This window comes from Aquarana catesbeiana, linkage group LG05 (assembly GCF_042186555.1).
Source record: "Aquarana catesbeiana isolate 2022-GZ linkage group LG05, ASM4218655v1, whole genome shotgun sequence".
Taxonomy (NCBI): domain Eukaryota; kingdom Metazoa; phylum Chordata; class Amphibia; order Anura; family Ranidae; genus Aquarana; species Aquarana catesbeiana.
Genome location: NC_133328.1, coordinates 559,511,112 through 559,526,485, shown reverse-complemented (window position 1 = coordinate 559,526,485; position 15,374 = coordinate 559,511,112). Strand labels below are relative to the sequence as shown.

Here is a 15,374-nt window from a genome sequence, read left to right as displayed (position 1 = left end):
ACACCCTTTAAAAGTCTATGGGAGAAATCAAAAGTGCTAATTTTAAAGGCTTATATGCAAGTTATTGTCATAAAAAGTGTTTGGGGACCCGGGTCCTGCCCCAGGGGACATGGATCAATGCAAAAAAAAGTTTTAAAAACGGACGTTTTTTCAGGAGCAGTGATTTTATTAATGCTTAAAGTCAAACAATAAAAGTGTAATATCCCTTTAAATTTCGTACCTGGGGGGTGTCTATAGTATGCCTGTAAAGGGGCGCATGTTTCCTGTGTTTAGAACAGTCTGACAGCAAAATGACATTTGGAAGGAAAAAACTCATTTAAAACTACCCGCGGCTATTGCATTGCCGACAATACACATAGAAGTTCATTGATAAAAACGGCATGGGAATTCCCCACAGGGCAACCCCGAACCAAAATAAAAAAAAAAAATGATGTGGGGGTCCCCCTAAATTCCATACAAGGCCCTTCGGGTCTGGTATGGATATTAAGGGGAACCCCAGCCAAAATTTAAAAAAAAAATTGACGTGGGGTTCCCCCTAAATTCCATACCAGACCCTTCAGGTCTGGTATGGATTTTAAGGGGAACCCCGCGCCAAAAAAAAAAAAAAAAAAACCGGCGTGGGGTCCCCCTAAAAATCCATACCAGACCCTTATCCGAGCACGCAACCTGGCAGGCCGCAGGAAAAGAGGGGGGGACGAGAGTGCGGCCCCCCCCCCTCCTGAACCGTACCAGGCCACATGCCCTCAACATTGGGAGGGTGCTTTGGGGTAGCCCCCCAAAGCACCTTGTCCCCATGTTGATGAAGACAAGGGCCTCATCCCCACAACCGTGGCCGGTGGTTGTGGGGGTCTGCGGGCGGGGGGCTTATCGGAATCTGGAAGCCCCCTTTACCAAGGGGACCCCCAGATCCCGGCCCCCCCCCGTGTGAAATGGTAAGGGGTTACTTACCCCTACCATTTCACTAAAAAACTGTCAAAAATGTTAAAAATGACAAGAGACAGTTTTTGACAATTCCTTTATTTAAATGCTTCTTCTTTCTTCCTTCATCTTCTTCTTCTTCTGGTTCTTCTGGCTCTTCTGGTTCTTCCTCCGGCGTTCTCGTCCAGCATCTCCTCCGCGGCGTCTTCTATCTTCTTCTCCTCGGGCCGCTCCGCACCCATGGCATGAGGGGGGAGGCTCCCGCTCTTCTCTTCATCTTCTTCTTCATCTTCATCTTCTTCTTCATCTTCTTCTTCTTCTTCTTCTTCTTCTTCTTCTTCTCTTCTTCATCTCTTCTTCCTTCTTCATTTCTTCTGCGGGCCGCTCCACATCCATGCATGGAGGGAGGCTCCCGCTGTGTGACGGCGTCTCTTCGTCTGACGGTTCTTAAATAACGGGGGGCGGGGCCATCCGGTGACCCCGCCCCCCTCTGACGCACGGTGAATTGACGGGACTTCCCTGTGACGTCACGGGGAATGCCACAGGGAAGTCCCGTCATGTCCCGTGCGTCAGAGGGGGGCGGGGTCACCGGGTGGCCCCGCCCCCCGTTATTTAAGAACCGTCAGACGAAGAGACGCCGTCACACAGCGGGAGCCTCCCTCCATGCATGGATGCGGAGCGGCCCGCAGAAGAAATGAAGAAGAGATGAAGAAGAGATGAAGAAGAGAAGAAGAAGAAGAAGAAGAAGATGAAGAAGAAGATGAAGATGAAGAAGAAGATGAAGAGAAGAGCGGGAGCCTCCCCCCTCATGCCATGGGTGCGGAGCGGCCCGAGGAGAAGAAGATAGAAGACGCCGCGGAGGAGATGCTGGACGAGAACGCCGGAGGAAGAACCAGAAGAGCCAGAAGAACCAGAAGAAGAAGAAGATGAAGGAAGAAAGAAGAAGCATTTAAATAAAGGAATTGTCAAAAACTGTCTCTTGTCATTTTTAACATTTTTGACAGTTTTTTAGTGAAATGGTAGGGGTAAGTAACCCCTTACCATTTCACACAGGGGGGGGGCCGGGATCTGGGGGTCCCCTTGGTAAAGGGGGCTTCCAGATTCCGATAAGCCCCCCGCCCGCAGACCTCCACAACCACCGGCCACGGTTGTGGGGATGAGGCCCTTGTCTTCATCAACATGGGGACAAGGTGCTTTGGGGGGCTACCCCAAAGCACCCTCCCAATGTTGAGGGCATGTGGCCTGGTACGGTTCAGGAGGGGGGGGGGCCGCACTCTCGTCCCCCCCTCTTTTCCTGCGGCCTGCCAGGTTGCGTGCTCGGATAAGGGTCTGGTATGGATTTTTAGGGGGACCCCACGCCGTTTTTTTTTTTTTTTTTTGGCGCGGGGTTCCCCTTAAAATCCATACCAGACCTGAAGGGTCTGGTATGGAATTTAGGGGGAACCCCACGTCAATTTTTTTTTAAAATTTTGGCTGGGGTTCCCCTTAATATCCATACCAGACCTGAAGGGCCTTGTATGGAATTTAGGGGGACTCCCACATCATTTTTTTTTTTTAATTTTGGTTCGGGGTTGCCCTGTGGGGAATTCCCATGCCGTTTTTATCAATGAACTTCTATGTGTATTGTCGGCAATGCAATAGCCGCGGTAGTTTTAAATGAGTTTTTTCCTTCAAAATGTCATTTTGCTGTCAGACTGTTCTAAACACGGGAAACATGCGCCCCTTTACAGGCATACTATAGACACCCCCCAGGTATGAAATTTAAAGGGATATTACACTTTTATTGTTTGACTTTAAGCATTATTAAAATCACTGCTCCTGAAAAAACGGCCGTTTTTAAAACTTTTTTTTGCATTGATCCATGTCCCCTGGGGCAGGACCCAGGTCCCCAAACACTTTTATTGACAATAACTTGCATATTAGCCTTTAAAATTAGCACTTTTGATTATTCATGTTCGTGTCCCATAGACTTTAACGGTGTTCGCGTGTTCGAACGAATTTTTTTCCTGTTCGCATGTTCTGGTGCGAACCGAACAGGGGGGTGTTCGGCTCATCCCTAGTCTCCACTACCTGAGGTCGTCAACATTTCAGGTGTCTCCGCCATTCTTTAACTCCACTACGCGCCGTAACAAAAAATGGGCGGAGAATATGAGTTAAAATCGAACGTCAGGGGCGGGCGACGCAGGCGGAGTTTCACACATGCGTAGTGTATAAAGAGCCTTGCGCACGTGTCGTACGTACGTTCTGTGCGTCGAATTAGGGGGCGGAGAACATGAGTTAATTTCGAACCTCAGGGGCGGGCGACGCAGGCGGAGTTTCACACATGCGTAGTGTATAAAGAGCCTTGCGCACGTGTCGTACGTACGTTCTGTGGTAGGTGATAGTGGACCTGGACGTTACAAAACGAAGGTAATTTTAGATATATATTTTTTTTTTTGGTTTTTATGGTCATGACTTTGTAGCAAGCGGCCTATATGGCTTGATAGATTGATGAGGCCTACATAGGGAGAAGATGATGAGGGGTTAGCCGAAACCTATCATAAAAGTGTTTTTTGTCTTGTGACTTCATCTTTTCCAGATATAATGAATCCCCTATTTAAGGATCCAGAGTTCCTTACATCTTTTATTTCCAAATATCGAGAGATGAGGAATTTGTGGGAGGTGAAACACCCTCAGTATTATGCTAAGCATGTGAGGAAGTCAACGCTGGAGAGACTTCTGGCCTTTGTCCAGGCGACCATCCCGGAAGCAACAATGGAGACATTGCTCAAGAAAATTGGGGTCTTGAGGAACATGTATAAGAGGGAGCATAAGAAGATCCAGGAATCAAGGAGATCAGGAGCATCAGCAGATGATGTTTATGTACCCAGGCTGTGGTACTATAATCAACTCCGTTTTCTGGATGACCAGAATGAAGCCAGGCCATCACTTTCAACCCTTCCCTCCACCCTTCCCTCCACCCCAGCAGAGGCTGATGAGGAGCAAGCTGGGTCTTCCATCCTGGATGAACCAGATATGACCATCTGGAGTCAGGTAAATTATTTTAACAAATATTTACTGTACTAATATTAATGATGTTAACTGGATGTTATAATTGTCTAAAATAATTTGGCACTCAAAATTGTGTATACATATCAATTGACAGTAGTGGCTAAATATGTTTGGCACCTGCTTGAAATAATTATGGTGTCTGATTAGACTCTTTTATTAAAGAGAAGTATTCACATTGAATTTGCTATTCATGAGAAGCAAACTGTGTGTCATTGATGAACCCAAAAAAATATACTCAAACTATTGTCCTTTTTTTATACACAGGATGAGTCCATCCAGGAGGAATGGGGGGAAAGTGGCAGGCAGGAGGAGACCAGGCCCATGGACAGCCTGGAGGAGGCCGGATTCACCATCATCCTGGAGGAGGCTGGGCCCAGTGTCAGGCAGGAGGTGGCTGCTCCCAGTGAGGTGGCTGGGCCAAGTGAGGTGGCTGGGCCAAGTGAGGTGGCTGGGCCAAGTGAGGTGGCTGGGCCCAGTAGGAGCCTGACCGAATCCCAAGTGCCTCCCCTCCACCTTCCCAAAAAAAGGGCCAGGAAGGGGATGGTCACACAGGACGCATCCCTGCGCCTCATGCAAGAGGCCACCCGTTTTTTAAGGAGCCCCCCCGAAGTGGAAGAATCCTATGGCTGCTACTTAGCCAGCAGGCTTCTTCAGATGAATAGGGAGCAGCGCCTCATTTGTGAGCGCCTATTTGGGGAAACAATCCATAAGGGGCTGCAGGGCACGCTAACACAAAACACCCAACTACATGAGGCAGCCCCCCCTCCTCCTCCTCCTCCTCCTCCTCCTCCTCCTCCTCCTGCCACAACTGAAACACCAGAGCCACAGCCTCAAAAGAAGGCTACAGGGAAGGCTGCAGGGCAGCGTGGAGGAAAGGCTGCAGGGAAGAGAAGAAAATGATGACCTGGGTTCAGTCTGGTCTGACAGAAGACGCAGGCTGTTGTAGGACCACAGTCTGGGGACATCTAGATCATCTGCTGGTGCTGTTGATCTCTGGGATTCTTGGACCAGATTGTGCTCCCTCTTATATGGACTCCGCAAGATCCCAATTTTCTGGTACACCGACTTTTTCCAGCGTTGACTTCCTCTTTATTTTATTTTGACCATGAATAAATGGATCTTTTTTGAGTTTAGCAAAAGACTTTATGTGTTTTCTTTTAAATCATTGATTTTACACACAATGTTAAATTAACAAGGGACAACAATCTCATTGAGTTTGAAAAAAAACACACCAAAAATACATTACTAATGTTAATAATGTTCAAGTGGTAAGTCTTGAAAATCAAAAAATTTACGTAACCAAAAACGGTGCTTTGGGTTAACTTTATCTAAAAACTAAAAAATAATCACTATAAAAAAAAAAAATAATAATGGGTTCTTTGTGTTAACTTTACAAACCTAAAAAAAAAAAAGGGGAAAAAGTATTATTAGTATGGAAACATTGTTTTTAAAATGCATACTATATCATTCATGAGATCAAAGAGAAAAAGAATCCAGAAATCAGTTTGGGAGAACTCTGATTATGAACAGCAAAACACCTTCGTTCTTTAGAGCCTTCGTAAAGAAGAAATAAAATGCGCTGCATTCAACGATCACAGATTTTGCAGCGTGATGAATGTGCTACCTACAATACGAACACTAGTTTTACTAGACCGAGTGCTTCCGTTTAGGTTTTGCTTATGAGCATGCGTCGTTTTTTTGTCCGTCGGACTAGCATACAGACGAGCGGACTTCGGGGTCCGTCGTAGTTACGACGTAAAGATTTGAAGCATGCTTCAAATCTAAAGTCCGTCGGATTTGAGGCTAAAAAAGTCCGTTGAAAGTCCGGAGAAGCCCACACACGATCGGATTACCAGCCAGCTTTAGTCCGTCAGCGTCCGTTGGACTTTTGTAGACGAAAAGTCCGACCGTGTGTACGCGGCATTAGAGTTCTGCTTTAAAGTCCAGCTCCTGCCAAAATCATATTTTTTCATTTTGGACTTGGAGTTGAGAAGAAAAAAAGTTTAGATTTTAAGTCTTTGTACCCATCAGGGAAACTTCCCCTTACTTAACATGTAAAATTAATGAAAACTATCACCATGTTATTCTGAGCTCACAGAACAATACTGCAGAAAGCAGCACTGCCATCATAACTTTAGTGTTGCTCTCTGCAATCTTGAAAACCGCCTATATCAGAATAGGAAAGACCTTGGAACAGGACAGAACCAGTCTGGAGACTGCCGGATTCAAGATATGTATAAGCAGAATTTAAATAAAAAACTAAATAGTTGTAGTAAAAGGGTGCATGGGGGAGTTTTTAAAAAGTTGAGATATACTATTCTGTATTTTTTTGCAGGTGTAAGTTTCCTCAAACAAATATTAGTGAATTGTATTATTTGCATAGTTTTTTGGCATCATAATCTTATAAGCCTTTAAACAATCTGGTAACTTGGTCTATGAGGAGGATAGGCTTGTGACCTAACCTTGCGATAATCGAAGCCAGCAGGCGACTTTTGTATGGCACGTACAATGATGACTGCGATTTCTATCAGCTTGAACAGACATCAATCCTTTGGAGCATTTAGAATGCTGTTATTATTCAGCATGTACTGTATATAGTCCTTCACAGTGGCGGTATTTCTTTTCAGCTCCTGTACAGTGTGTGTCCCACTCTCATTGTGAAGCTATAACAATGGCAGACATCTAGTTACAGCCAATTCGGCAGATATTCACAAAGGGAACAATTGCCATTCACTATGATTTGTAACTGGTAAAATGACAAGCTTGTGGAAGAAATGCAGTGCACATCACTTATTTAAAATTGTGTGGTAACATCTGTGCATTTGTACAAATGGTTATTATTACATTATTTTATGTTGTATCCCATGCTGACACTTGCAATGACCATTATTCACACTTTACTTCTTACAAGATTATATTGTTACTGAGGTCACTCCTATATAAAAAAAGAAATAATATTTTCAACCACTGTACTTGAGCAGGTCTTTGAAATATTAGTTTTATCTATTCAAAGTATTCACATTTTAGGTACAACTATCTTTGGTATGCTTGTATAGAAATAAAATTCTATGTGTATGCATGTACTGTAGGTACCTGATTAGCAATAGGAAACCTTTAAGGTCAGGCCTCAAGAGCCAATTGGGTGTAAGAGAATCATAAAACACATCTGTGTTAATATTTACAACTTGGATAAACTTTCCAGCTCCCTTAACTTCGTTGATGCTTATTGTATTCTTTGAGTGGAGGTGTCAGAGACTAGAACCCAATTTCTCCAGACATCAGTAGCATTACCTATTGGTCTCTGCATAACACCAGAGATCTCCTATCTCATCTTCTTGGAGTTCTCAGCCATACTTAATTTTTTTCTTGGGGTTCTCAGCCATACCTCATCTTATTTTATGAGTTCTCAGCCATAACACTCTCCTCTCCTAAGGTGAGAGGAACATTATCCCCTTTTCTAAATGTAGCCAGTTTAATGTTTTATGGTGGCAATATGACACAGTCATCTGATCCCCTTCTATTCATCCAACTACATTTAAGTTACCTCCCATATGCACATGTACCTTTATAGGTTGGCCAAACTCAAGTGACACAGGGACATTACTCTTCTTTCTCTAGAACTTTACTAGAACTTTACTAATGACATCTCAATGCAGAGTAAAGGGCCATGATGCCTGTATTAACCCCATGCTTGAATAGTCACAATGTTGCTGGTTCAAGCAGGTGCAATATTGCATTGATTTTCAACAAGTCTTTTGCCCCGTACACACGATCGGAAATTCCGCCAGCAAAAGTCCGAAGAAAGCTTTTGGTCGGAAATTTTGACCGTGTGTATGATCCATCGGACTTTTGCTGGCGGAATTCCCGCCAGCAAAAGATTGATAGCATGTTCTCAATTTTTCGGTCGGAAAAAGTACAAATTCCTACGCGCAAAATTCCTACGCATGCTCGGAAACAATTCGACGTATGCTCGGAAGCATTAAACTTCATTTTCTCAGCTTGTCGTAGTGTTGTACATCACCATGTTCTTGGCGGTCGAAAGTTCATAGAACTTTTGTGTGACCGTGTGTATGCAAGCCAAGCTTGAGTGGAATTCGGTCGGAAAAACCATCCAAGTTTTTTCCAAAGGAAAATCCGCTCGTGTGTACGGGGCATTTGATTCTTTCTCTAGATGGTAAAAGTGTTATACCATGACACCTACAGTAAGGGGTAGCCCCAGCTGGCCCTCACATGGCATGCTTTTTCAGAAAGTCTCTCCTTCCCAGCCTCTACAGAACTCCTCTTCTATCCAGTAACTTACACCATTTCTCCTACCTGGATTGTTGATTTTCGCTCATATGATTTTTGCAAACTTATGCGTAAGCCGCAGTTGCCACATCAAGCCCAGTTTACTACAATCCTAATAATCTATATCTCTATAATTTTAACAGTCCCCCAAATCATGACCTCAGTTATGCACTACGGTGGGAGGAAAAGGGCTAAAAATCTGTTAGCACTCCTTACATATATCTTCACCATGTAAACCGTGTTCTCCACTGCATCTTTGTTAAAACAGGACTCTTGGTGGTCTTATCTTAGAACAGCTTTTTAATTCTCTATATATGTTAAAGGAAAAAAAGGAGTGAATATAGAAATTGTAACCTTTTATTTCTATTTTCTCAAGTGATCATTTTAAAACAGCAAATGTCACTATAAACGTGAAGTGCTTATTCCTTTTGTATGTGTCCAATTTATCATGACACCAGACATATGTTTCTGCCTTGGTACAAAACGTAGAACAAGCTCACCTTTGCACGGAAAATGTCATACTATTTTAAATGCATGAGCTGTCAACTTTCTAAATACATTTTATTTAAGATGTGTTTGTTTTCTACCTGTTAGCCCATGTATGCATTCTATAAATACTACTGTCAATGCAGAGTGCATAGTGACCTATGGCTAAGCCTGTCCAAAGCCAGGGTCGGGACAAAGGGTGGGCAGGAGGAGTGTCTGATCTGGGAACCATGGTATCATTAGAGGTGGGGGGGCACCAAGAGGAGATTGGTGGGGTTTGTTTGGGAGGGGGAATTTGGGGGGCAGCAGGGGATAAGAATTGTTATAGGGGGAATTGTTAGATGGGAAATTTGGGGGGTGCAAGGAGTGGTGATTTAGGGGGATTTGTGTTGGGAGGGAATATATGGGGGGTCTGTGTGACACAGGACAGGAAGTTTCTTCCCACTCCACAGGCTACACAGTGGCTCATACTGTGATGGTGAAATACCTCCTTGCGGGGTGAATAATAGTGGTTAGTGCGTTTCTTATGGGGCACTGTTTTCCAAGAAGCACAGAACAATTTGAAGGAGCACATTGTCACTTTATTGGACTTTTTTATACACCAGGGTTTAAGGACGGTATATGCATATTTCTGAACCCAGTTTCACAGCAACAATATACACCAGTCATATATGTTGGATTTTTTTGCACAGAAATGTCACTTTGAATTGCAGGTTTTGCACAGGATTGTGTTTTTGTTTGAACATAACAATATGCATTATATATAAGCGGTTAGGTAGTTTACACAGTAGGATTTTTTTGTGGATTTTTGTGAATATACAAATATTTATTTTCTGCACTTTTATTGTCACTTTTTGCACTAAATGCACCGTGGCACACACCCGTCAAGTATTTAGAGGTTTTAGGTCACCTCTTAATAAGAGCAGCGCCATACCTATCCCCTCTTTTTCACATCTCCTGTATCATGTCTGCAGTCTCTGATCATCTCTTATAGCATGTCTGCAGTCTCTGATCATCTCTTGTAGCATGTCTGCAGTCTCTGATCATCTCTTGTAGCATGTCTGCAGTCTCTGACCATCTCCTGTAATATGTCTGGGGGCTCTTTCTAAACAGACTATATAACAGAGGCCCTCTCTATGTCCATTAGAGAGACACCCCCCCCCCCCCCCCCTCCAGGTCCAATTAGAGTACTCTGCTTCTCTTACTGTATTTTGTTTATTGTTAAGAGATCGTGGGAGGAAATATTTCTGCACCCAGGCGTCTGTGACCCTAGGATCGGTCCTGGCTGTAGGCCTCTTGGCAGCCTGCCTGACCAATTTTCTTCTTGTCTTTTCATCAATTTTGGAGGGACATCAAGTTCTTTGTAATATCACTGTTGTACCATATTTTCTCCACTTGATGATGTCTTCACTGTGTTCCATGGTATATCTAATGCCTTGGAAGTTCTTTTCTTTTCTCAGTTTGAATGTGATTGCTTAATTCTGAACATAGCTACAACCCCAGTTATAAGAGGGTGTTTGTTCAGCATTGTAACTATAATTTTATTTCAACAGAGGTTTGAGACAAGAGGACTCCATCATAAACAGTGAATATGCTGAAGCCCAGATTCATGATCTCATTAAACGGATGCGGGCGAGAACCAGTCATTACAAGGAGAAGCTGGCCGATGGAGACCTCTCTTCAGCTGAAGGAAGCCCCACCACAAGTAATTTTACAAGTTTAGAGATCTTAGGTCTTGACTGTCTAAAAATACAGTTATGAGTTAATGATAATAGACCAGTACAAAAAGCAATAACTCATAACATCAGATTTCGATTTATTAAAGAAATGATTGGTTCCTATGAGCTACTGTATTTTGCAAACTATTTGCACATTAATAATACACCCACTGGATATTATCTATTGTCCTAGTGAGGGAAACAACAGTCTAATGCCCTGTACACACGGTCTGATTGTCGGAAATTCCGATCGTGTGAGGGCTCGATCGGACTTTTTCCATTGGAATTTCCGACACATAAAGTTTGAGAGCAGGCTATAAAATTTTCCGACAACAAAATCCGATCGGTTAAATTCCGATCGTGTGTACACAAATCTGACGCACAAAGTGCCACGCATGCTCAGAATAAATTAAGAGATGAAAGATATTGGCTACTGCTCCATTTATAGTCCTGATGTACATGTTTTACGTCACCGCGTTCAGAACAATCAGATTTTCCGACAACTTTGTGCGACCGTGAGTATGCAAGACAAGTTTGAGCCAACATCCATTGGAAAAAATCCATGGATTTTGTTGTCGGAGTGTCTGATCAATGTCCGACCGTGTGTACAGGGCATAAGGGTTCCCTCTCACTTGGCAGAAGTTGTCAATCACCCTTACTTTTTACAAAGCTAAAAACAAAAAAATGGCCTTAGAAAGGTTTTTAGTGGATCTGTGTTAATGATTTAATTTAAATGCATTTGATTTGTTGTGATTGAAAATAGTAAAGTGCATCAGTGAAAAATAATATATACTCCCATCTGTTCTCAAAGTTTTGGCCACGCCTCTTTTTCTAGCTTAAACATGCTACTAAAATATTATTTTGCCTCTTTTATCTGTTTAGTGATTGATCACTAAACTGATAGAACAAATGGCTCCCTGTGATGTGACTTATACTAGCAGCCTGTAATACAGAGTAATAGCCAACATTTGTTATTTTTTCAATCATATTAATCATGGCATGCTGCTTTTGTAACGCACCCTATCGAGGGTAATTTGTTCAATTCATTAGCAAACTGAAAAAAAGCTTAGTGAAAGGCATAAAGAAGTGAATAAAAAAAGTAATAAATATTTACCTTACACACCAGATTCCTGTAGGTACCAGAAATGTTATTGGGCCTGACCATGGGATCTGTGAAAGCTTTGGGTCCCAAGCCTCTCAAAAAGGTGCTCCAGAACTGTGAAGGAGGACATTCTCATGGGATTGTGGATCCTCAGTTTTCCTATGATGACACAAAAGGGCACAGTGATGTCATCCTTGCCTAAGCAAGTCCATTGGAAGCCTGGAGCAATTTTTCTCTCAATATATTTTTTTATTTTATGCCTTTTGCTAAGCATTTTTAATCCAAGGTTGCCTTTGATATTTAACAATCTGAAACTAGCAATACACAGCTTGAATTTTGGCCGATTCCCTGTTAACATCACTCAGCTTGACAAAAGCAAATTTAAAAATCAACTGAGCTGGGTGGAAAATGATCGTCCGAACAGTGACTGCATTCTATAAGATCATAATCTGTATTTTATAAGAAGACCACTGCAATATTTCCCAGGGCCAAAGCCTGATACTACCAATGCCAACCACACCGCCAATGTTGGTCCTAATTTCAGACTACTACAAAAATGAAATCTTTAAACATGTTAGCAGTTAAAAATATTGTAAATAAAAATCTGATAATAAAAGAAAAGTGAAAGTTTAAAGGTACAAGCAGCTTTGAACATAAAAACATACCTATCTGGCTCTCTTACCAAACCTATGCCTGGCTGTAACGATCTTGACTTATACAGTAATGACATTTATTTTATATGTATAGCTCCAGAGAAGAAGAAACCCCCTCCTCCACCACCACCACCCCCACCCAAAGAAGAAAAAAAGGAAGAAAAAGAAGAAAAAGAAAAAGATGTTGAGAAACAACCCAAACCAGAAACAGAAGAGGAACATTATTGTGACATGCTCTGTTGCAAGTTCAAGAAGCGACCATTGAAAAAAATCCTTAACAAGTTCAAGATACCGGAGACCATCGATGGATATACAGGTACACTGATATTCACAGGCAACAAAATTGACCTTTTACTTAAAGTGAATATTATAAATATGCTTTTCGCATGTGCTAAATTAAATAAAATTGAGAAGACCAGCTCAAGGCACTAATACTAATTTTCTTGGTGGGTCTTAAAGAGGAGTTGCAGAGTGGTGGTCATAGCACGGGTACTGGAAAATTCCCAATGCTGTGAAACTTCCTACTAGATCAATTCAGAGGTTACAAGGGGCTACTTTTCCTCACTACCAGCAGCTGATCGGAGCAGTGGGGGAATGAAGGAAAAATGAGTAGTTGCTGGAAAGGGAGTCATGAAGGCAAATTTGTTGATTCGCCCTGCATTGACAAAACACAGATTTGACTTAAAGTAATACGAAACACACGCTGTTAAATTTACATTGCCCCTTCTATTTCTGTATGTGGATGATGGAACTGCAATTATTTTCATTTAAAAAACAAAACATCTAAGTATCTTTTTCCTAAATTATATACATCTGTCACATTACCCAGATCTTCCCCAGCCTGTCTGGTGGGAAACATAAGCAGTAGGAGCTTATAGTCTTCTGCTGCTGGTCACATGTTCAAAAAATAAATAAAAAACAGCCTTTGGAGTACAGAGTAAAAATAAAAAATAAATATCAATAAACTGTTTTAAATTGTCATACAAATATATATTTGAAATCAAATGTTTATTATTTTTTGGCAATAACATGGTGTGGGCCATGGGATTTCTGCCAGTTACAGGCTGTGCCCTGCCCCCCCAGCCTCAGTCTTAAAATAAGAGGGAGGTGAAGCCTCCATTAATCTACATATCCCACCCCCATTGTGTTTAGCTGGTTTGTGGGCATGGAGGGGGAGAGAGGGAGTGGGCTATCATTTACCACTGTGTATACGCCCACATGTGTGACTCTATAGTCACATGGGCTGCTCAGATGTGATAGGGAAGAAATGCTCAGCATAGGAACTAAAAACTGAGCATGTGCAGAGTTGTTACCGCAGCTGTAAAATCCCTAGCTGAACTGGGGACAGAAGGTGGAAATAGAGAGCAGCAGGATCAGCCAGGTTTTTTTGCAGAATACATAAAATGAACAGCGTGTAATACAGGAAGTTCCTGGGTTAAAAATAAGATAAGATTCTGTAGGTGTGTCCTTAAATTGAATTTGTATGTAAGTTGGAACAGGTAAATTTTTAAGTGTAACTCCAGCCAAAATACTATTTTTCCATTTTTTGGATAGCATGGGGAAGGGCTAACACCCCTGTAACGTTTGTTTTGCTGTGCCCCTGTTCAGAAGATTTCACCTCACTTTCTGTCCCTATGACAATTGGATTTTGAAAATGTTGGGTTGTGGTGGAAACAAGAATTGGTGATAAAACTTCAGTGGAGACACCTTTTTCCCATATTAACTTTTATAGGGCGTACACACAGTCGGACTTTTCGACCGGACTGGTCTGACGGACGCCAGCGGACCAAATCCGGTGAACAATCCGATCGTGTGTGGGCTTCACCGGACCTTCAGCGGACCTTTCCAGTCGCAAATCTGACGGACTTTAGATTTGGAACAGGCTTCAAATCTTTACGTCGTAACTCCGCCGAACCCAGAAATCGGCTCGTCTGTATGCTAGTCCGACGGACAAAAAAACGACGCATGCTCAGAAGCAAATACCAAACGGAAGCGCTCGGTCTGGTAAAACTAGCGTTCATATTGTAGGTAGCATATTCCTCACGTTGCAAATTCTGTTGAATGCAGAGCATTAATTGTCTTCTTTATAATGCTAGAAGAACAAAGTTGTTTTGCTGTTCCTATTCACACAGAGTTCTCCCAAACTGATTTCTGTATTATTTCTCTTGATCTCATGAATGATATTGTATTTGTTTTAAAAGCCATATCTCCATACTAATGTTTACACAATTGTTTTATGGAGTCATCTTTTATTTTTTACTTCATCAAGATCTTTTTGTATGATTATTGTCAAAATTATTTTATCTTATGCTCTATTTTTATCTCCATATATATTTTTTTTTGTTTGTAAAGTTACCACAAAGAACCTTTTTTTTTTTTTTCGTAAATTTAACACAAAGAAACTTTCTTTTTTTTTTTTTTTTTTGTAAAGTTACCACAAAAAAACATTACTTTTGTACATTTTAAATTTTTGTTTTGGTATAAATTTCCCACAAAGAACCTTTTTTGGTTATATATATTTTTTTTTTTGGTAAAGTTACCACAAGAACATTATATATATATATATTTTTTTGGTTTTGCAACCTCAAGGAGGTTGTTGTCCCTTGTTAATTTGACATTGTCTCTAAAAAAAATGATGTTAATTAAAACACATAAAGTCTTTTCACAAACTAAAATATCCATTTATTTATGGTAAACAAAATAAAGATGAAGTCAACGCTGGCTAAATACTGGAATTGGTGAATACTTTTGGCCCCAGGGCACACATCAAGTCTGTGGAAAAGAAAATTGTGATCTTGAGGAGTCCATATAAGAGGGAGCATAATCTGGTCCAGGAATCCTAGAGATCAAGATCAGCAGCAGATGACATATATGTCCCCAGGCTGTGGTACTACACCAACCTGTGTCTTCTGTCAGACCAGACTGAACCCAGGTCATCACTTTCTTTTCTTCCCTGCAGCCTTCCCTCCACGCTGCCCTGCACCCTTCCCTGCAGCCTTCCTTGGAGGCTGTGGCTCTGGTGGTTGACTTGTGGCAGGAGGTGAAGGAGGAGGAGGAGGGGCTGCCTCATTTATTTGGGTGTTGCCAGTTAACTCGCCCTTCAGCCCCTTGTGAATAGCATCAGCAAAAAGTTTTTCACACAGGAGGTGTTGGCCCCAC

At 42.0% G+C, this 15,374-nt stretch overlaps 1 protein-coding gene across 1 annotated transcript in view; it reads left to right on the top strand.

Moving 5' to 3' along the window:
- Positions 1-15,374, top strand: part of CNGB3 (cyclic nucleotide gated channel subunit beta 3) — a 427,114-nt gene that overhangs the window by 191,046 nt on the left and 220,694 nt on the right. Inside the window, exons 5-6 of the mRNA XM_073631915.1 lie at positions 10,296-10,447; positions 12,310-12,531. Of these exons, the coding sequence (XP_073488016.1) occupies positions 10,296-10,447; positions 12,310-12,531 (374 nt within the window). The remainder of the gene's footprint in view (positions 1-10,295; positions 10,448-12,309; positions 12,532-15,374) is intronic.